The sequence below is a fragment of the Tetrao urogallus genome, assembly GCF_951394365.1.
Source record: "Tetrao urogallus genome assembly, chromosome: 4".
NCBI lineage: Eukaryota > Metazoa > Chordata > Aves > Galliformes > Phasianidae > Tetrao > Tetrao urogallus.
The window spans coordinates 59,208,235-59,231,969 of record NC_136817.1 but is presented as its reverse complement, the minus strand read 5'-3'; the positions used below and the strand labels follow the sequence as shown (position 1 = coordinate 59,231,969).

The following is a 23,735-nucleotide window of genomic DNA, read 5'->3' as shown; positions in this document are numbered from 1 at the left end:
TCTCTTTCCAAATTACTTTTCTATTTGTCCATGAATCCCAGGGTACCACAGTGCTGTTCAACTACTTGTGGTCATTTGACTTCTGCACTGTGTCTTCAACTGATGGGAGAGCTCCCTATATGAGAAAGACATTGAAGGTACTGTTTTTTAATGTACTCTGTTTGGTTTATTTATTCTATTTCCTTCCACTGATCTATGCAATCCAACTCAGGTCTATATCCATACATTAAGGAGGCACTAGAAAAAATTACTTGTTCCAGATGAGACCTGATGAGGAAACTTTATCACTCTCAGATTTTCTGTAATAAGACTTCTCAAGGAATAAAATCCATTATGAACCATCAGGACTGATTTCAGTACTTAAGTACTTCTTCCTTTTTCAGGAGTGCGAACATTTTCCACCAGGCAAAACTAAGGAAGCCAGTGACCAAAGAGATCTCAGTATCTTGATGGAAATGTACAAGGACAGTTGCCCAAATTAAATGGAATTTACAAGGGAAATGAATGCCTGAAATGATTGCTTTCGTAAGAAGCTATCACCACTCATTCTCCTTCCCACAATTTCTTTGAATGCTTTTTAAGGGCTCAATTGCAAGTCCGCTACAATCAAGACCGTCTGGACATGGCCCTTAATGTGCTGATTAATACGTTCAGCAAAATGGATATACGCTCCAAAGAACCCAGCTTTACCTCCAAAACCATCTCCTCTTTTGATTTATAGGGTTCTGCTTCACTTTTGGTGAGAGGATTCTCTTTTCCATCGCAGTTGAAACTTTCCAGAAGTCTCTGGGAATCATCTTTCTGAAATTCCGAGATAAAACAGATAAAATATAACTCTGAGATCACGCAGAATCATCTGAGGATATCCAGGCTACTCTCAAAGACCGTTCATGTCTCCATTCTGAAAATGATTCCAGTATCAGCTGGAAATGATAATTTCGGAAAAATACAAACTAAAAACAAACAATAATTTTATATACGCAGGATGCATTCTTTTAAACTACTGAACATTATGAATTTGATTTGTCATTGTAGAAGTAAAACTTTAACCCAAAAAGATAATGTAAACGTGTCAAATTAATCCATCTCAACACTATACTACTATGATGACAAGCTCACAGTCTTTGTTCAAATTCTCAGTTAAAAAAAGTTAATTAAAATAGTTTGCAATTGCTTGAGTAGAATGTACAGTATTTTTTGCATACCTGTCATGAGAAATACCTCCTAAATGAAGTTTTATGTCCAAGAAAGTTCCTGTTGAATGAATAACCATCATAAAGCATTCACCATCTTCCTTCTCGAAAAGCAACACATATAATTGGTCTTCTCTTTCTTAACAAACACATCCTCTGGTCTGGACACAGACTACAAAGGCATGAAGTGCTCTGCTGCACACATGCTTCTCTGCACACTAGCATAGACTAAAGTAATAATGAGGTCGATCAGTGCATCCAAAAATAGCACTGCAAGGAATTTTGCAGTGAAGGAGAAGATGGCAGCCACCCTACCCTGACTACTTCTTTCTTTTACTTTTCAGCTTTTTATTCCACTGATTGCTTTTTCATGTAGTCTAATGGTATGGCTTTCGCCACTATGCATGTAACTCTAATGGGAAATTTCTCCTTGAATTATTTGGTCAGTTGGTGTATAAAGTAGTCAGTTTTCTCAGTATATAGAGAACTGCTTAGGGTTTGAATAGATTTAATTCCTTATGACTTGCCTCTATCACCTTTCTGGAACACAGATGCTCAGGAATACAGATCATGTTCTTGGGTTAGTCTCCAAGATATGGTGAACTGAAGACACTGTTTCCCAAGAACCTACTATATCACAAAAGAACAGCTACAAGTCCACTTCAGCAATCTTAGCACTATTTGTCCCAAACCATTCATAAAACTTTGTCTGAGTGACTGCAAGCTGTGGAATCCAGCTGGGAAGCTGGATTCACTGCTGTATATTGCATCACTGCCATTCCAAACTAAGAACTTGCTTTCCTCAACTTAATTCTTTAACTACTCACTCTCACCCACTATTCATTTCCACTCCTTTATATATCCATTGTGTAACTTGAACAGTATTTGCAATTTTCCAGGATTCATTTCTTTTCTGCCAACACTTCTAATCTCATCTCCTTCCTCTTTATTTCTGCCCTCTTTTGCACATTTGCAACTCCTCCCAAACAGTATCTACAAAAACAACCGAAGTGATACTGACCTTCCCTTTTGTGTCATTAAGAAGCTGGATAAAACTAAGTTTAACTGTAATTACTGTAATACTGCATTAAACTAATCTAATATCATGAGACAAACTCCAATCCAAAGAGCCTCTAGCAATGATGTTCAGTATAATAGGAGAGTTTAATCGATAGAAATGCATACTACAGAAGTTCACCACAGCGTCTGAAGCTATCATTGAAAAAGTTCTATAAAACTTTCCTTGTATGCACAGATCCTCAGATCAATAAGGCACTGCATGCATTCATAAAGAAGTGATTAACTGGGGTTGTGTGACAAACACTGGTAGCTTACTGCGGTTCTCCAGGCACTGTTCCTTCTGCAAGCTTAACTCACGTGCTTGGGATATGCTATCCCTGCTTTTATTCTGGATACAGAAGGCTGTAAAATTATAATTATACAGAAGCTCCAGTATAGTAGTTCCTTTATTATAGTAGTAACTATAACACAGAAAGAATGCTACCAAATTAAAGCAACTATATAGTAAGAATACTGCATCCAGGAAACTGTACCACAGCATAGCCGAGGCAGACAGTGCGTGAAAGTGAATGGTATAGTCTAAGGTTGCCTTGTTTGTTTTTTGGAAATCAGACCCTAGGGCACAATCTGACTGCCCTGCATTGTGCTCTATATGTGGCAGCTTTTAGAAATAAACAACTTTTTTACAGCAGCCGCATTGATTTTAATAGCATTTAAGGTCCTCAATGCATTTGAAGACCTGGGCCAGAGAGAACTGATAGCTTCTATTCCCTATTGACGTAAGTGACAAAAAGGATAATATTGTACAAGGCTGTGTTTGAGTTGGTAGTGATGGTACAATAAAGACACCATCTATTAAGACGGGAAACATGAGAAACTGAATCAGAGAAGCTTGCACTCGCGCCGGTTGCATTGATCCACTATTTGAAGCATTGTTAGGGTAAAGTATGGCTTCAAACAGAGCTTCAAATCTTCCACTTGAAAGCAGTCGGGGGGATTCAGTGGTGCTCAGCCCAAGCAGACAGATCTATGCAGCAGCGCAGGTACGGCTGGAAAACATGCAGACATGAAACAAGGCCAAGCAGACCCTCTGGCTATTTCCCACATCCTCACACACGCACTTTGGTGCAGATTTACTGCTGTGAGGGAACATTAACACTTCTGTGCTCTACATTTTCCTTCTTTGGACTGTTCCTCCTGTTGTAGGGTGGAAATGCGTGTTTGTTTCCAAGTACCTCACAAACACAGCTCACCTCCCCGTGACAGACAAAGCCGCGGGCAGCTAAAAACAAGTCCCAGGATACAGACCAGGGTTTGGAACACATCCACACCTAAAGCAGTGTCTTTTTGGAGCCGTTTATAACGATGTCTACATTAGCAAAGCACTGGAAATGCTTTGAGCAGGCGGGTGTCACGAATCACACGGCTCTCCAGCCACCACTGAGTTCACACAGTCAATCCGGGGTCACTCCGGCCTCTCACCCGGGCAACCCCAGCGCAGCGGAGATCTGCCTTCCTCACGCCGCTCGGCGCACGGCCCGGCCCAGCAGCGCCCCAGGGCCGCTCACAAAATCGCTTTCGCTACTCTATGTCCGCGCATTCCGGGCTGAACCCGCTCCCCGCCCGGCGGCCCCGTACCTCTCTCCGCCGGCGCGGCCGCAGCAGCGCGCAGCGGCAGAGCAGGGCGGCGGCGACGGCCCCCAGCAGCAGCCCCAGCAGCACGGCGGGGGCCAGCAGAGCGGGCAGCACCCGCAGCGAGCGCGCCGAGAACTGCAGCCCCACCGCCCGCAGGCACTCCGGGACCGCCGCCATCGTGTTCGGCCCGACCCGGGCCGTTTCGGCCAAAGAGGAGGTCCCCGCCGCCCGTCCGCCCGCCCTTCTCCGTGGTGGGAGGAGACGGATGGCGGATGGATGCGAAGGCTGAGGCCCGGCCTGGATCGGGGCTGCGCTCGGAAGGGCTGCGCGGTGTTCCGCGGGCCGGCCCGGCGCCGCGCGGAGCTGGGCAGCTGCTGGCCGGGCTGCTCGTGGTACTGTTGCCCTCCGCGCCCGCTCAGCCCCTCGGGGCGGCAGCCCGACGTCCCGCGCGGGAACACGGGGTGCCGGGCCCGCCCCGGGGGCACTGCGGGAGAACGGCGGCTGGGGTAAGGCGGTGTGCCCGCTCCCGGGGCTGGCGGGGGGTGCTCGCAGCAGGCCCTGCACAGACAGCTGCGGGCGGCGAGCTTCCGGGGCCCTGTGTGCCGGGAGGTTTGGCACGGTGGAGTAAGGCGTTCATACGGTCATCCCCTCTGCCTCAAGCTAGGAAGGCTCAGGGGACCATGTGCTGCTGGGGCTCAGTCACTGGGCGACCACCTGCCTTCCTGCTGTGATCAACACAGACTGCACTTGGAAGGCTCGCAGGCCCACCACTGCTGGCTTACATGCAGCCAGAACCCTGATAGTCACAAGGAGGCCCTGTGCTGGTCCCACGGGCAGGGATAGCTCCCAGGGATTGCATGGTAGGGCACTGCAAATCCCACACTGACACCAGCTGCGTTTATCTGTTCTTGAGTGGATGCATTTGATTTTTATATCGAATAACAGTGCTCTTGCCCACTGGTGTCAGCCTGCCATTAGGAATGCCATTAGTGGTTTAAGATAAGGCTTTTATTTTTTTCTCTCTAGGTAGTTGTTTAGCTGTCTGAAACTACACCAGTGTAGTTCTGTGTGGTGAATACTAGCGAATGTGTAGTGGGGGTTGGAGGGGGTCATAAACTGTTATCTACAGGCTGCCCTGGGAGGTGGTGGAGTACTGTTTGTAGGGGAGTTCAGGAAGAGGGTATATGTCACACTGAATGACATGGGCTACAGCAGTCACAGCATGGGTCAATGGCTGGACTAGATGATTTTCACGATTCTATGATTCTGCCTTGTCTTTTGGCTATAAAAACTTCATAGGCGGGAAACAGTAGTGCTTGAAAAAGAAGAAAGCAAATCCAACGCTTATTTTTCCACCAGAAAAAAAAAAAAGTAAAATGTAGGGGAATGCATGCTGGCAATTTGGCTGCATTCAGTTAATTGTGAAGCATCATGGTTGCACTGTCCCATTGGGTTGGCGCTGGGTCCTGCTTGCTGATGTAAAGCTCCTCATGGTGCCCTCTGGTATCATGGAAGTTTTCTGGAATTGACTGGAAGAAAATAAATGAATATTCAGATTCAGTTTTCTGGAGTAGAGTATTGAGAACGGAATAAGACAGAAAGAAAAACAAGGAGCAAGGAGTGTTGTGGTGTCATTCCTAGTTGATGCAAATGGGCACAAAAATATTGTAGATTTTGTGTATGAACTGTTGTAAAACCACAGATGAATGAATGCCTGGAGTCTCTAGAAGTCCTGAGTCATTTCTACACTAATTGCCGAGGCAGCAGGCTTGGCTAATAAGCTGCCTTCACTGCACTCATTTATGCATGCTTAGACTGCTGTTTGTCTGCTTTTGTTACAGGCTTGTTTACAAAGAAACTGTTGACATTTAATGTTCACCCCATATATTGCAGAAGAATCATATTTAGGATTTGTATTTATGAACAGGATTTATGTTAACACAAGCCATTCTCCTGTGTTCTTGTATTTCATCAGTGATGAAAATAGTGTCATTACAGTCATTTACTGCACTGGTACACATTTTGTCAGTGCACACAGACTGTTCTAGAAATATCTGGCAAAGATTAGTACTCTTTTAATGTTATTTCTACTGCTGTATATATGCATATATGGCAAATTCATGTGTGTATTCATATGCATAAATCATCACCAGGAAAAAAATCGTTTAAGATTTCTGATGGAGTTTTGTGCTGTTTTGGTGCTCCTGAGCAATCAAAATTCAGGATCATCTAGATTGTTCAGCTAATGAGAAGAAATTAGTGCTGGAGTGAGAGATGCAGTAATTTAGTTATGCAGGAGGACCTGTGCAACTGAGTGGTTGGAGATATGTAAGTAGTGCCCAACAAAGAGCTCAGTGCCTGATGTGTCCCAGAGCTGCATCCCAGGGCTCAGAGAGCTGCATGTGCTTATTTTCTGCTTAAAAATGCTGAGAAGTCTTGCACTTCCTGTAATGTTGAGGGAAGGTGCCCTATCTTAAGTGAGAATTGTTTTCACACAAGGTTAACAGACACTGCAGCTGTAGCAGTAATCAAGATGATGAATTTCTCAAGCAGGTAAAGAGTAAAATTGCCCCTTACTTGCTCTACTGTAATAATGGTGTTGTTGTATGTCGGGACTAACACTATTTGTACACAGTGCTTGGGAGCATACAGGAACAGCAAGTGCAGGTCACACTGTTTGGTGAACTTGGAAGATAGCTGTTAATCAGCTGGCTCTCATAACTGTATTTTCTCTCCCTGGGAACCATTTTTGTTGAACGAGAGCTTGTTTATGTGACTGCTCCATCATGTTCAAAACACTGGACATTATAAAGTACTAGTTTCCTTTATTGAAGTTTTAGAGCTGTGATTTTTCTAACAATCTCCATGGTCTGGACACAGGCCGGAGTCTCATAAGCTACAGTTCTTAGCCCGTGGTCTCTTTGGATCTGCTTAGGCTTGTTTATTCAGTATGAACTGATTCCTGCTGCTCCTAGCAATGGGATTTGCCCGTGTCCTCGGTTCTACATTTGAAAAGAATTATTGTTTAAGAACAGACTCATACTTAATATCAAACACTTCAGCTCTACTGTTGTGCAGTCTCAGTCTCGTAATACCAAATACAAATAGAACCAGAGAACCAAGTGTGCATACTCTTATGACAGTGCAGCAGCACTCATACTGCTTATACTGCTTGACAAGTCAGTGTTGTATCTCTTGTATGAGTTGATTTTGGAAACTCAAGGCTTGGTGGAATAGGATTCTAACTGTAAAGCATAAATTCTTCTGAAGAATTTAATTAATATTAAATGATTAAGAAAACAATTGTTTTTTATAATTGCTTTCTTCTGTTTTAACTTCAGGTTATTACAGATGATCCGTGGCTTCAAAAAGAGACAAAATGTCTGGGGATGACAGGTATGGAGCTGTTTTCTTGTCAGCCTGTGGGAATCTCAGCACTCCAAGGAGATGGGTGTGCAATTTGGCAGGGGACTGAGGCTGTGCCTAGTTTTTTACTTGCACTCTAACTTGGGAGGAAGGGAAGAGAGAAGAAACGATGCAGTCTAGTTCTAAATCCATCAGGATTTTTACCAGAGATTCTGGCCCAACAAACCAAATCTGAGTGGTTCGCAGAGTACTGTTGTGCTTTACTCCATAGTTCAGTTTGCTGGAGGAGCGTGACCATCTGTACTTGTCTATAAATATGTGCTGTCAGCATTTCTGTCCTGACGTACAGCCCTACAGAGGTAGAAGCACTCATGGTGTCCTATTTCTGTACCTGTCAGTGGGACATCTTCATCCTGGACCATGGGGGAAAGTTCTCTTGGAAATTAGGCTCCCCAAGCAGTTCATATAGAAAGGAGCCTCTATGAGATGACCTTCCTTCCTTGCCCCAGATCATTTTCAGGAGGAGTTCTCTTTCCCTTTTAGTGATAAGGATGTGTAGGAAGCACACCGATTCCCTGTGTTGCAGAAAAACCATGTTACTTGAATCTGGTCGACAGCTTGTTGCTTTTCAGAAGCTATCATTACCACTACATGTTTGCTAACACTTCCAGTAGCTTTGCTAACACTTTCAGTAGCTAATCCTGAAACTATCTTTGAACTATCTTTATACTTGAAGGAATCACTTGCAGCTTAAAGGAGCTGCATCTGAAGATTGCTGCCACAGACACTTTGAGTAGATTTGAACAAATTTTGTAGTTTCTCTGAGTCTCTGGTCTTTATTTTCTTTATCAGAGATAATAAATAACATGCTGCTTCACAGAAGTGTTGTGGAGATAAGTTATTAAGGATTATTGCGTTATGAAGGAGGTAATGTCTGTAACAGACCCTTCCTCCATGGCAGAGGATGCCATTCCCCAAAGGATGATTCCATAACATGCATTTGCCAAGAAATTGCACAGACTGAAGCAGTCATCTAGTGAGATGTCTCTAATTTCTTTGCCCAGTGCCGTGGCTAATTCAAAATGAGTTTATTAATTTAAATAAGAAAGCAAATAATTCAGATTTTCTCAGGTTTCCTTTTTGTTTTTCCTCCCCACTGTATTTATATCATATAAGCTTTTCTGCTCACATCTTCCTTTCTTATGAGTTACAAATTAATAACATATAATCCACTGAGAAGGGAATTGCATGTGGTTTTATAGTTCAGGAGAACCTTATGACACTAGACAAAGTGAAGTAATTGGAAGATTTTAATGATTTTTTTGTGTGTGTGTATTATTTGCTGATTGTCTTCCATTCCCACTAGTAGGTAATTACACATGTTAAAGGAAAGGCTGCTACATGCTAAAGGAAAGTGCTGAATCATATGCCTGATTTTATATCTGAGAATTGTCCCATACTAGTAAGAATATATTTTTAACACATTTAAAGCTAAGTTCTAAGAGGTTTGCTTGATCAAGATAGTAGAATGTTTATTTCTTACTGAAGAAGTTCTCAGTGAAAGCAGTGAGATTGGAACTTCTGCATAAAACATTTGCCACTGAAAATGGCAGCATATTGAATTGAAACTCTTTGTGACAGCACACAGATTTCGCAGTTCCTGGTTGAAGTTTTTTTCAAGTTTTTTTCTGAGTAAGACTAGAAAAAGCAGACCCAAAATACCTCTGTGATAGGGGAGCACAATGGATTTGTAGAATTATGTTATAGCCTGGCTTAATTTAGCAAAACAAGCATGAAAAATAGATTTGTTTTGTCTGGTTGGTGCCTGTAATTTCTTTGACTTTGTAACAAGGAAAGCTAATGGCAGCATTCAAAACTGCAATACAGTAAATTACTACCTTTGCTTGTTCATTGTTGTGTGTAATTGAAAAGACTTTAAATTGGATCTGGTATCCTGGATGGTTTTTAGGACAAGGAATAATTGAGAACAGCAACAAAAATAATATAGTAAACAGGTATATTTAACTCTTTCCTTTCCCTACTGAAATAAAGCCAAGTAATTCAAAGCTTTACTGATAAATTCAGCGGAAAAGCAAATCGGACTGTGATTTGGGACTTGAAATATGCAACCTGTGAGAGCTAAGAATTAGAATGATTGTTTTTAAATGAATTAATTTTTAAAAGTGAACTTGACATTTCACAAACTTGTCACAGCCTTCACCCTCCTACATATATTATCAGTTTAGGGTTTATTGTAAAGGTATGGGAGCCTTAAGGACACGCTGAAATCTTTGCTGGAAATCTATTACAAGACTATTTAATTTAATGTCATCCTATTTAATTGCTGTGCTTTTATCTTAGCTGCTATCAAGTACTTACAAGGCACTGGAGGTTGTAGAAGTTGTACCTACCACGAATACTAACCTACACCCTCGGTGTATTCAGGATGCAGCCTTTTTAGTCCAGTGGCTCAGGCTTGTAGTTTAGTATTGAAGGTCCCCACGCTAACGTCTTAGCAAAGGACAATAGGCTGATCGCAAACAGAGGACAGTTTCTTTTCTTAGATAGCCATTCTTCCATCTCCAGCTCACGTGAACACAAACCTATCATCATGACAGACTTCACGTGGTAGGTTAGGTGCATTTTGTACCACACTGGGTCCTCTCTGTATTTGACAGAAAGCAGTTGTAATGAGAGGTGATGGTGGGAGACCTCTCCTCTCTATTTGTATTGTATGTGCCTTGACTATGGCTGCTAAAATTCCAAGAGCGTAAGGTCACCACCCAAAGCAGTAGTGCACAAAACAAATGAGTTGTCAAATGACTGTGCAGGGGGAATAGCAAAGGAAATTGAACTCGGTTGCTGTTTGTTCTGGTCTGATTATTCATTTGAGACTGTTACAATTACTTGGGCACGTTTCAAATTTTATTATTGAGGCTCTGTGTGAGGGACTGAGTGAGTGCTGTAGGAACATGTGTTAAAATAGAATGCCAGTCTTCCAGCTGTTTCTGTTAAATTAATATTTATTTTCATGTTTTCATTTGGCAATTCAATACAAAGTCAAACTGCCAGCACTAGTAATTAACTAGGAATATGCAATTTTAGGCAGGGTTCTGGTATATCTCTTTGTATATTTGGTTATGTAGGATTAAATAATTGGAAAATATTTAAATAACATGCTGATGAAGTAAGTTCAAATATTTATCGACTTGATTATAGACTGTAAATGTGTGGAATGTTTAACATGCATCACTGAGGAAGAGAAAGAAAATTTCATCTTGGAGATTATTTTATTCTCTCCCATCTCAGAAGAAAGTAAAACTACTGCCTTTCTTTGATGAATGTTTCATTTGGTGTCTTTGGGGATGTTTGCAGTAAAGCCCCAGATGAAGTCTCATGCTCTGTGGTGATGCTCACTGGAGGATGTTTTGGCCTCAGGCTCGACACGTGGGGAGCTCCTGGCTGGGGGGTGCAGTGGCTGAGCAGCTTGGCAGCGTGTGGCTGGAACTGCTCTTCAGCTAGCAAAGTTTGTGTTTCAAAAAGGACTGACAATAGCTTCTGTTTAGAACCAATGGAAGTAAACACTGCAGCTCAAATAATGGCTTTTTTGAAAGCAGCCGGAAAAATGACAAAGATTAGAACTGTAAGAGAGTGGAAGGAATAGAGTACAGAGTTGGTGTAACAATTGAGATGCACCTCTGAAGAGGCACTGACAATGGTGTGCTCTCATTTTTGATCTGCAGGGTATCAAAAAGAAATCTCGATGCTTGTTAGTGAAAGGCCGCAGAAGTCAAGCAACAGTATTTTCTAACCTCAGACGAATCTACTTGTAAAAAAGCAATTTCAGAACAGAAATCTAGGATAGACTTGGAAACCTCAGAGCATCTTATGCCTGTAATATCCTTTCTGAGGTGTTCAGTATTTGGCTTTTCAAACAATGTTCAGCTATCTACAATCCATGTAGGACCTCATCTGAGAAGAAGCAGTATGTGAATTGATAAATACAAATATGTTGTCATGAGGTTAAAGTATTCAATGAATTCTGTAGAAAAGCAGTTACATTCTTGCAGGTCAACTGGACTGAGTGACAGTTAAATATTTGTGGATGAAGAAAAGCATATTTTGTTTAACTGACATTTGACACTACAGAAAGTAATGAGATATAAAAGTGTTGCTTTACTGGCAAGGGAAACCAGGTTATTAGCAAACAGCCTGTGCTGTTAAACATAAAGGATGAGAAAAAAATGGACATGCATCACACTGATTGTATCTATTTGAGCAAAGCATTCCCCTAAATACTAGGGAGATGCAAGTGAATTTGCAGAAGTATCCTTGTAATTGTCATCAACATCAAGACTGCTTGACGTAACATGAAGAACCTACCAAATCCCTGGCCTTTCATTACCAGTGATGGAGAAGCCAAATAACATCTCTGGAACCTTATGCTGGGTGCTGTCCACGTTGCTGAGGATGTAAGTGATGACAAAGCACAACTTGAAAGCAGTCATCTGTGTAATTAATAATCCAGATCTCTATTCGGAGGCAAAGAAAATGATCCATTGATTAAATCTGTTATTATGGACTTGGTACCATCCAGAGGGAAGTATCAGAGTTCTCTGTCACATGAAAAGGGCAGTTGTAGTTGGATATGCTGATGGAGAGCTCTCATGGTATAGGGCACAAAGAACAAAAGGTATTTAATGAATCAGTTACTCCTCTTGTCTGACTGCCTTCATCCAAGATGCAGAAGGAAGTGATGTGCTAGAAAAGAAACACTATAGAGGCAATAGTTGCTCAGCAGAGCCCATACATATTTGCATGTTGACTTCTGAATCTTGTAAAACTCTAAGAAGAAGCTCCATATCTTCAATTAGGGCTTCTTTTTCTATAAGGGAAAATGCTTCTCTTGTAGTCTGTCAAGAACAGGAAAGTTGGTGCTCCACCTCCGTAGGTGTGAGGTGGCAATTGCATCAACATCTAAAAGGAACAGCAAGTATGAAAAGAATCCTTTCAGTGTTTCAATATATATAAGAAGAGGCATGATTCTGTTGTCAGAACATAGACTTGGATCTGTTGTAGGCAAGGTATAATATGCTGCTTGATCTTTTGGGGAATGCTGTGGCCAGGTGGGACCAGGCTGGCAGCCAGCATGTCAGTTCAGCACTGGCAGCATTCCAGGTGATTTGGGCTGTTGCTTCATCTTGAAACTGAAATGCAGCATGCATGAATGCCCTGAAAAATACCAGTCCCAAAAGTATGCAGACATTTGGTATTATAACTAAGTGTTGCTGTTCTCCTAACCAAATTTTTCTTACTATTTTTATGGTCCCTAAATTGGTCTGCGTCTGTTGCACTGTGAATAGTTTAAGTATGCAAGTGAAATTTAGGGAAATGAATTAAAACTAGCTGTAAAATCTAAACAAGTAATTTTTCCTGGCCTGTATAAGCACAGTTTTATCCAGTATAAACCACTCTCACAAATAAAAAAACATGGGATCTTGCATGAAGCTCCCTAAGGTGCACCTGTCCATCTGGGTTCTGTAAGCAGCAGGAATGAATCTCGTTCCTTATGTTAACAAAAGCCTTTTCAGTGATCCGTGTGCATTCATAGACACGTAATAGGACCTTCATCTGAACATCGAGTTATAATTGTGCTGTGAACTCCTTTTCTATTTACAGCTGATATTATTTCTCTGTATTGGTTTTACAACGCAAAACTGTCTTTTGTAAAACAGGAGGCTTCTCGTAATTGTGAGGTTGTCAGTATGTTCAGTATTTTCAGTATGTTCAGCTTTTTATATTTCATTAACATTTAATAGTTGAAAAAAATAAAAATTTACAAAAACAGCCATTTGCCAAAAAGCCTTTGCTCTTCAGTGAGAGCTTTTGTTCCCATGTGTATGTATTGCTAATGATTAAAACACAGGGTTTAGAAATAGGTAATAAGTGAAAACTATTATGCAGAGAGTGACAAAATGTATCTTTCTACATAGAAAGCCAACTATCATTTTGAAATTTTCGTTTCCATTTTTTTTTCCATTCAACAGCTTTATTTTTTACAGCTAGAAGATTGCTGAATTTTAGTATAATCTCCTATTGTCATATGTGCATTTCTTAGATGAAACTAATTATCACGTAATTTTAAAGCTCTTGTAATTTCATGTAGTATCATGGCATAAACTTTACTAAAAATGTGAGAGTTGGTGAATAGGATAGCACTGATATTTGTAGTTACTAAATTGAAATATTTGATTCAGTAGTACTCCAAATCAGCTGAAAAGTAATTGACACCTGTAGTCAACCAAGAAGTATTTTTGTTCTGAATATGTGCTGAAAAATGCAATGGTTAATTGGCAGACTGTTGCAGAAGCACGCCGCTCTTAATAGTGAGGCCACTCACATTGTAGAGTGCTTCAATTATTTATGCTTTGCTGAAAAGATTCTTTGTGTTGAAAATATTAATAGTTGATTTATTGCTGAAACTTTTTAATTCATGCGTTACGTGATTTAATGTGGAGTATATGTGAGCTCCCTTGGTAGGATGCAGTTCTAATTCTTGCTGGCTTTTCTTGGGCAAGTGCCATCTCTGTTTCCTACCTATCCCCAATCTCTGTTTTCCTACCTACCCTCCATTGCCTGTTTAGATTTTAAATGCTCTAGGGTAACGTGTGCAGGTCCCCATGTGTGTGCAGAGCACGGGGTACCACGATCCCATCCCAGGCATGACGTGCACCAAAGCAGCTGCTGCACAAGAGCCGCCTTTAATTCTAATACAGAGTCTTGCCCTGGTTTCAGCACTGCAGTTGCCTCTGATGGTTCAAGCAAATGAAGTCCCTGATCTGATCTTGACTTCTGCAGCCTTGGATGATCAGTGGAGCCATTCGATATTTGCTTTAATACCCTCATGGACAAGGAAGATTTTGTTCAAACGAGATTCTTCTGTTAACCACCAGCTGGTCAGTAAAAAGATGGTTTGCTGATTCCAGTGTTTATAAGCTTATAAGCATCACAGCAATTATATCAAAAGTGGATGTTGGTGGAAAATTGCTATTCAGTTAGTGCATTTTTAATTATGTCCTAGGTGATTATATTCAGTTTAGATGGCTTCAGCAATACCAAATGGTCGGGAGGCTTCTAAATAATTATTGTAGCAGATACAGCAATGTGATTGCTTTTTAAATTCTGGCACATAGTAATGAATTGCATATGTATAGACTGCTGAACTTTATACACAGCATATTTTTGTTAGGGAAGCTTGATAGCCAGGAGATGAGTATGTCAGTTAATACACTGGTAGTTAAGAGTGGGAGTCTATACAAATATATAAATATTTTTTTCTGATTTCCTTATTTACACTATTTAACTTGTGCTGCAGTTTGTGAATTGTTTCTTTTATTGTATCATCTTTTCACCTTTCATCACAGTCTGAAGATGTGTCCAAGTTGTCAGCATCCTCTGGCTTTGGAATAACCCTTCAGAAATGTGCTGTGGTAAGGTTTGTTTACATTTATCTGGTTAATTTGATAGAAAATTTTACTCAAATGTCCTTTAAAAACAGTTGACAGAATGGTATCCATACTGAATGTGGGCACATTTTTATGTTGAGATGATTGTTCTCTATGCAAGATGAGTAATTTTGCATTGGTGATTCATAACTGAATGAAGTCAGTGAAATCTTTTCCCAGACTTCAGAGGATTTTGATTATGTCCATTGTAAAGTACCTCTGTGTGAATCTGTGAAAATAGAAATGTGAGAAAGCAAGTGAACGAGACTGAGTAATGACAGAAACTTCTTTAGAGAATGTGATAAGCCTTCTGAGATACATTGGCTTAACTGTGTGTGCCTTACCAGTGTCAAGTATGGACTCCTTTTGAAGCACGGGCGACTGAGCTCTGTGATGCCTACTCTGTCCTTGAACATCCTGTCACAAAGCCATGGAAGAGTCCAAGAGTTACAGTCAGCATACTGAATAGAACCTAGCTAAGAGCAGAGTTTTTTAACGAAAAAAAAAAAATCATTTGACTTGCATTAAATGCTTATGAGGAGCAAAGGCCTCGCTGATTGAAAGAATTTTCAAGTTTTGCATTTTACATTCATTTTACGTTTTCAGCTGGCATACACTGGTAGATCTACTTAGACTGTTATTTCTTCTTTCATTTTTTTTCCTCCTGTTTTTTGTTTTGTTTTGGTTTTTCCCCATGTTGGTTGAATGATGTATGAATTTTGTCGTTGGAGACAGTTCACAGTGCTTGCCCCTTGGAGAAGGAAAGTGCATCCAACTTTAAGGCAAATCTGAATTCAAACATCGACATGCTACATTTGAGGATAGAGAATTTAGTACCCAGTACAGAAGAGGTGACATTATGACCTGCACCAGATCATCTGCACAGAAAGAGAATGAATATTCATTGCACTCATGGCACTCATTAGCTATAATGTCATTATTGAAACGGCTGCGTGTCATAATTAATGAGGCTGAATAGTGAGCATTTCAGGAGTAAGAAACAGTAACACAGAATATTCTGAATATTTTTGGACTGTGATTTCCAGTTTTTATATTGGAGCTTTTAAAAATGAGAGTTTGAGATTGTTACATGCAGTTGTTTTCTGCTATTCATAGCACAGCCTCATGCTTACTGATTAAAAGTTGTGAAATCCTGCTGTACAAGATTAAAGTTAGTCTGCTGTAGATGCTAGGATTATTAAAAAATAATTCTGCAATGCTACCCGTTGTAAATTACTGAAAACTGTGCGATTGTATGTGAATTGTCCTCCATCTTCAAATGTATTTTGTGTTTTGTTTCTCTTTGCTTACCTTGTCATCTACTTCAATCTTAATTCATTTCAACAGATGCTTTCCTACTAAGAGGCAGACTGGCCATATGGTTGTCTTTAACTGTTTTAAATGGGAAGAAAAAAAAGTGAATCTGCACATTTCCCAACCACTAGCCATGACTGACTGCTCAGAGCATGGAGATGACATACGTTTCCTTCTTGAAGACAGTGTTTTTCCAACACTTAATCATAGAAATACATTGACTGTAATTAGGGTGTTCAGATTTCACTTGCGCTTTGAGTGCCCGGTTCTTCTTTCTTACCAGAAATCTTCTTTCTTTTAGGACCTTCATTGTGCAGTATCACATGAGCATTTAGTAGTGCTTCATAATGACAAAATCTTCAGCAGAGCCAAAATCTTTAAATTTGTCTGTTTGGCTTTTAAAAACTTACCTGTCTCATTTTGGACTCCTAAGCATTCTCATGTCTTAGATCACCTTTCTTCAAAGTTGGTTTCAAATATCCTCCATTCCTTTCACTTCCATGGCAATTCCTCCTGAAACGTTCTTTCATTTGCTGTGGTTCTTTTCATTCCACTCACCCATGTACTTGGAGTGAGATCTGTTGTAGGGGATGATAACACACTTCAGTGGCAGAGAGAAAATGAAATAAGCACTTATCACCGTCATCAGTGGCTGCCACCGAGTTCTGTTCCAGTTGGCAGCTTAATGATGTGCTCCAAAAGTGAGAAAAAATATCTTGAGGCAAATTAGAGTTGCAACTTAAAGGAGATACCAGCAGCCAGTGATCTCAATGGCAGCAGCATATGGAGAACATTGTGTCTAGGAGAGATGAAACCCAACAGTTTCCCTGCTTCTTGGTTCTCATCTGCTGTTTTATTCACTCATATCAAAAAAAAACAAAACAAGTTTTCCCCACTGCCACTTAGCGTAAAACTCACTGCTGATCAGAAATAAGCAAAGTCTGACAAGTATTTAAAGTTATTGACAAATGCAGCATGACCTTTTGACTGCCTGATGAAAATTGCAGTAGAAAATAGGCAACAGATTTGTGATCTCTCTGACGGGTTGCTTTGTTTAATCACTGAATTAAGAATTTTATTAAATTAAAAGGAAATGCAATTTTAGTTGGGCAAAGATAATACATACGATACGTGTAAGTGTGCATTAAAACTCTGGACTAGCGGAAGGAAAGGACTAATGCTTCCATTCCCTCACCTACTTATGAATATACACAACCTACTTCTTTTGGCTATTCTGTTGTAGGAATTTGCCTCAGTTACTGTCTGGTTAAAAGCATGGGATAAGACCACTAAATCTGAATTTTTGCCTTCATCTCACAGAAGAGCAAGAGAAAGGTGTAGGAAAACAAATGAACGAATGAAAAGTCTCAGTTTTCTCATCTTTTCCAGCTCCTTTATACTTTTTTTTTTATGTGTGTAAGCCCATCCACACTTACAATGGAACATAACGTAGTAGGTAGAAGTTGTGTAACATAGTATTTACAGCTTGTGTGGCTTCAACCTGAATTCTTTCAAGATGTATTTTCTTGATTCATTGATTAGGTCAAGTTTTAGTTTATGAAGGAAAGCAATTTGGGATGTGAGAAGTATGCTCGAAGTAATTTCATTTAGTTACATTAACATCTTCATTAGTTAACAAATGCTTAATTGAATAAATAGAAAAAATCACCTAACTGCATTGCTAGAGCTTGCTTATTAATTCATGAACTTTGCCACTGTCTGGAAGCACAGCTCTGAACCCCAAGTGCATTGGTGGTTCAATCAGCCCTTAAGTCAAAAGAGCAAATAAGTGGCAGCTGGCACTCTTGGGAGGGTTGCTTGAAAAAAAGAATGGAAATAGAGAAGAGTGAAGAGAATGAACTGTCAATGAGAACAGCTTGCAGAAGAAACATCTCTGTGATACAAAAATTACGAATTTTACAGAATCTGATTTTAAGTTGTTATATGGTTTTGCTTATCAAAGGGATGTTCAAATTCTGGTTTTCAGTTACTTCTGGTTCAGCAGGAGAACTGGGTTTTTAACTACTGCTTTTCTGTCTCTTTGTCTCTAAGCAACGGCATAGCATACCGAAAATTAAAGTCTCCTTGAGATTTTGAGATCAAACCAAGTATAATGTTGCTTGTAGGTCACTGAGAATGCCTTCAAAACTGAATCACTTGTACAGTGAACTTTTGCTATTAATCAGGATGACAAATTTTGCTGATTAAATGCATGTACAGCTATTTTGTACTGTTAATATTTCCCTTTTCAGGTGGATGTGGAACATGACCCTCAAATTGCATACATTAGACTTCTGATTAATAACACCAACTCACTGCTCTCAAGAAACATCACTGATCTTATCCTTCTGGACAATATCACTGGTCTACATGTTCAAAAAGACAGTGGTAATGAGACAAGAGATGGGATGCAAATTTACAGGAAAAGATTCTTGCAAGGTAACAAACTGTGCAAAGATGTAGCCCTGATTATAGAGGAGGAGGAACATCTGTTCAAATCAGTATATTTATTTATTTTTGATGATGTAAACTCTCCAATTATCAATTATTACAGGTGAAATATTCTCTATCAGGTTTTGTGCTTTTTTTTTGTGCTGCAGTTTAAAATTCTTTTAACTCACATTTTGGCTCCTGACTTTAAACTTCCTCTAATCTCCAAGGCACACAGTGAGCTCTTGAAATCTATAAAAGTCACTACCATCAAAATGAAGCAGAATCTTTCATTATGGTATTTGTTCATTTTGGATATATTTAAAAGGTGCTACGCAAGCAATTTTAGTCATATTTGACAAATATTTCTTATTTATCCAAGCTAAAAAATTGGAAAGTAAGCGAACACATTACTTTAAAACCATGGCATATTGGTGTGCTTGGATAGATTGGAATTACAAAAGACCATGCAAGTCAGCAAGATGATTAATCTGAAAGAAGGCAGCTCTGCTCTCCCTAGACTGGAGCAAATTATAAAATTGAAGCAATAGACCAAAAAAGACATTCCAGTCTTGGTGTTAGCAAGTTCCCTGAGTAGAAGTTGGATCGTTGCACATTCATAAAAATTTGTCCTTTCTTTCCTAAGCGCATGTGCAAGAGTTGGAAGATGTGCATAGAAAATTAACTGCTTGCTTTTTAGGATTATGATATTCCTCCTGCAACTTCAGAAGTCTTGAATAATACCTGATTCTAGTGGAAGTTTTATCTAGGTTTTTTTGTTGTGTTTTATGAGTGGAAAAATTTCCAAAGAGGAAAGGAAAATCAGTAGACCAAGGTTGTTTTCTGATCAAAAGTGGATTGCTAGGCTCCATTTCTAAAAAAAAAAAAACAAAACACAAGTGATTATGGGGTGAGGAGTTGCTGGCTGTCATTCTATGATTCTGTGATTTTTAAGAACAGGTGATCCTAAAAAAGAATAATTTCTGAGAAAAGAAGAGAAAACGGACTTGCGGAGCTGTTGCAGTAAAATGTGTTGCTGCAGTTATTGAAGCTACTGAATCAGGAAATGAATCTAATTGAGTTAGAACATAAAGGTTTTACTATATAAGTCCGGCATGCTGTATTAGCATGACGTAGTGTCATGCTGCATGTTAACTAGAATGATTTTCCTGTGGTCCAGTGCATTGCGAATAAAAACGAAGCTGAAATCTTAGTCAGACTCTTCTGTTTCAATGAGAACAGAACCAACTGGTTAGTGGCTATAGTGCACAGTATTCATCTGATTAAAAATAATAATAATTTAAAAAAAGTTTAGTTTTAGTTGTCCAAACATGATGTTTTTCAGTAGCGTTAAGCATTATTTAAAGCAGTTTCCAGATCCTGTGCAAAATTTGCTTGAGTTAGTAGATGCAGTGTGTAGAAGGGATGTTGCCAGGCCCATGTTTGCCAAGAACTGGCTACTCTGGATGTGGGGGATTGGAGGTATTGGAAAGGAAAAGCTACAGTGCTTTCCAAGATCTTCCCTGGGGATGTTTGAGAAATTTTCCTGAGATAGAGCAAATTTATCCACATTCTTCTTCTCTACTATGCTGATAGGCTCAGGATGCATTCCCCTTTTGAGGGGTTTTGTGAGCTTACTGCAGCTAGGCTCCTAAGAGGGTATCTTTGCTGGTGAGGAAGCACAGTCTATAAGGGGAACCTAAACTCCAAAATGTTTTATTCATGTTAAACTTGCTTTCCATATTTTGCAAACATCTATAACTGCAGCTGAGCTCAGCAGGGTGCTCAGTTCTTCAGAGAATCACGCCCAGTATTGCATATAAAGAAGATATGCAACTCTGCTAGGTTATTTTTAAGTCAACATAGCTACTGTTTGAAAATTCAGACACTATTACTGAGAGGCCAGTATTTTACTGTTAGATGTATCTCATGTATTTAATCTACACGTGCTTTTTTTTTCCTCTCTCTTTTAACAGTTGGGGAATATTTTGCAATCAACTATACTGCACTTCTTGATGCAAAGAAAACATGGAATGGTAGGGTCTTGACACTGCCTGCACAGCTGACTTTCAGGAGTTTGTCACAGGTATTTGCTGTACAATTTTATTTTCCTCTTCTTAGTTTCTGTAAAGAAACACTTAGAAAGCAATACTTGTCTGCGTAAGCAGTGAGACCTGTGGTGAGGCCAGTATGTATGGAAATGAGGTTGTGAGGCTCCTCGGTTCTGTACCGTACGTTTTTAAATACACAAATTATCTGTCATAGCTTTATGTAAATGATGCTTTTGATGTGTTGTCCTGTAGCATTTCTCACTATTTTTTGTATTTCTTTCCATTTGACCTATGTGTCTTGAAAATGTGTTGCACCTCCTTATGAGCTTTTTCCTGGAGTCTGTGAGGGATTGAAAGTTTTGCCATCTTTTTATCAGAAAATAATTTCTTTTTACCAAAACCACTGTCTAAGTTTGAGAGGTTTGAGACCTTTGAACAGATTTGAGAGGAGCTCAGGATTTTTCAGCCTCGGTGATTTTTGGTGCAACTCAGTTGCACCAGGCTCTGAAACAAGTGACCTTATACAGGAGTTAGCCTGAGTAGGAAGCAGGACTAATGACACAGGAGAAATGGTTTCTTCCAAAGTAACCATTTCTCATTCTTAAACATGGCTTGTTTAGTTCCCTGTGGTTTATATAAATGCACGTAGTCAGAACCTCTGGATATATTTTCATTTGCAGCTGCTGTATCTCCCATGTTTTAGAGGGAAAAAATGATGGTTGCGCATGATTGTGTACTAGAGTGGCAAAGAGTAAGACTCGTGAATCAGGGAAGCATAAAAGTAAAGGACATTTAGCAGAACTGATGGATATTTAGCAGATCTGATTATGTGAGTTGCTAACCTTGATCCCCAGAATACATATGCAGTGGCTTAGAATCCTGTTCTTTGCACTTTCTGTCAGTCCAGATTTTATATGTACAGAAAAATGTAATTCTGTGAGCACTGGAGTAAGCCTATGCATGGTTAGAAAGGGAATGGATTGCGCAGAGCATTGTTACCATTACACTCTTATATCAGATTTATTTCAGCTTTATGCTTAATGAGAAGTATAGCTTTTTTTTTCTAACGAGAGGCTTTTGTAGAGACTCTAGACTGTTTGAAAGTGTTATCTATTGGATTCTGCTCATTTTTAATACTTGTAATATTTTTCTCAGAATCAAACAGATCTTGTATCATTGACCACATTGTTCACAATAACTGAAGAAGAAAAGGCTGAGGTAAATGCTATGATTTTACATTACACGGACTCCTCTTCTTAAACTTGGATAATCTAAACTAAATCCTAGGGGGCTAACAATATACTTATGTACTTAAGTCTCATTACTCTTAGCAACCGATTATTAATTATAGACAGGTTCTACCTTCTCTGGTTTTAAGAGGAAGAAAACATTGAAGCTTTGTTGTCTTAAAGCATCAATATTTAGTATGGAAAATCGACGAAGTTCCTTCATATTCCTAGCCATTTTTTTTTCATTTGAAGAATTGTCCATCTACGGAGAACTGTAATGAGGAATTTGTTCACCTGCTCTTGGGCATAGCCACCATGAGAAAGCTTTTGCCTTTTCCAAAGCTGTCCTCCACCTGTTGACAAAATGGTTATGTATTGTGGTGAAAAAGGTGAAATGTATTGTAATTTGCCCATAGCTTCAGCTGTTGTAAATGCTCCCACATTCAGATTTTATTTATTTAAAATTATGTGGTGAAACCAATACATGTATGCGACCAAGTAAATATTAAAAGTTGACTTCGAAGCTAGAATAATGAACTACTTGCACAGTCGTGGTAGTGCCATGCTAAGTCTGTCAGCTTTCATGTGGTTTAATTGCATGTTTGTTGTGCTGTTCTTGAAAGCTTTACAAACCCTGTGAATTCTTTCTTCTGCATTGCAGAATGGAAGTGCTTGGTTGCCTGTGTAATGTGGGAATGTGGGCTAGGAAGACACATGAGCATTGCTTGTCTGTGTGTTCTTGCCAGATGTCTCCCACATTGCTTCAGGGGCTGTGAGTACTGCATGGCTCTGTCCTTGGCTGAATGTTTTTGGCACTGAATAGGAAGATGTAGTGAAAAGAGCAAGAACCATTTCTCCTATCTGACTACATTGCATGGAATGTGTGTGATAGAGATTACTTTGAGCTGATTTTTGTCAGGCTTTTTTCTCTCAAATCAATGGGAGTGCAGTACCTTTTCAAAGAAAACCAAGCCTCTAATGTCTGTTCACTTCACTTAAGAAATAAGCTTTGTATGTGGGTTTGAAAGTCAGCCTTCAGTGCTGACACTGGTCCTCTTCCGTGGCTTATAGGGGGGTCTCTGGTTTCCCCTGCTGCAGCATCTGCTGCAGTGCTTTAGGCATTATAGCCTGTTATGGCTCTGCCATATCCAAAGAAGTAGACTATCCAGCTAATACTCCTTTTACTCAAGCGTATATCCAAGGAAATTGACTGTCCATCTAATACAGCTTAAGTGTAAAAGCACAGGTAATTCTCTATCCAGTGACTTTTCCACAAGAGCTTAACCTCTTAACAGAACTGTCTGCCCTGATAACAGACTGTCACACTATGGATCTCAGCCTTTACTTACAAAGCACAGAGCAATTCCTGAGCCAGTATTTTTTCACTGCCAAATCTTAAACAAGCTTCTTTTCAGCTTCGCCAGATTCCTGCTTTTTGTAAAAGCCTGGATAGGTATCTAAATTTCAGAGTGCTTGGAAATTAGACAAACACAAGTGGTTTACGGCAAAGCGACAGTGGTTCCTAAGCAGCTTTTTTTTTTTTTTTTTTCCCTAAGTACTACATATGGCATCTCTTGTTCCTTGAAAGTAGAACTTCAGGCAGAGCCTTGATGTTGCATAGTTCGATAAGAACCATTGTGGGATGTCCTCTTTGGCCACCCAACACAACTGGAGAAGCTGAGGAATAGTTAAGAACTGTAGTCTTCTCAAGTCACACACAGATGTTAGCAACGTTCAAGAGATATGGGCTAGAGAGGCAAAACCTTTTAAATCTATGGAGGGAATAAACAGCAGCTTAGAGAAGGACTTAATAGTTATATCTTTCAAATAAATTTAAAGATGAAGATATTTTGTTGCCAAGTGATTTGGCATGACGCTGGCTCCCCTTCCTTAACTTTTTGCTCTTCAAAGTTTTTGTGAAGTGTTAACTGAACTTCTGACAAAGAACTGAGAGGCAGCATGGAGTTAGAGGAGGAGTGAGCTGTTAATAAC

At 39.8% G+C, this 23,735-nt stretch overlaps 2 protein-coding genes across 2 annotated transcripts in view; one reads left to right on the top strand and one right to left on the bottom strand.

The window, feature by feature from the left end:
- The window catches only part of EVC (EvC ciliary complex subunit 1), a gene marked incomplete at both ends in the record, with an annotated part of 50,659 nt that extends 46,634 nt beyond the window's left edge, over positions 1-4,025 (bottom strand). Inside the window, 2 exon segments of the mRNA XM_079534374.1 lie at positions 691-801; positions 3,852-4,025. Of these exon segments, the coding sequence (XP_079390500.1) occupies positions 691-801; positions 3,852-4,025 (285 nt within the window).
- A 95-nt stretch (positions 4,026-4,120) lies between these two features.
- EVC2 (EvC ciliary complex subunit 2) overlaps positions 4,121-23,735 on the top strand; it is a gene marked incomplete at both ends in the record, with an annotated part of 62,153 nt that continues 42,538 nt past the window's right edge. Inside the window, 7 exons of the mRNA XM_079534149.1 lie at positions 4,121-4,354; positions 7,190-7,244; positions 14,010-14,170; positions 14,639-14,704; positions 18,286-18,472; positions 20,440-20,549; positions 21,670-21,732. Of these exons, the coding sequence (XP_079390275.1) occupies positions 4,121-4,354; positions 7,190-7,244; positions 14,010-14,170; positions 14,639-14,704; positions 18,286-18,472; positions 20,440-20,549; positions 21,670-21,732 (876 nt within the window). The remainder of the gene's footprint in view (positions 4,355-7,189; positions 7,245-14,009; positions 14,171-14,638; positions 14,705-18,285; positions 18,473-20,439; positions 20,550-21,669; positions 21,733-23,735) is intronic.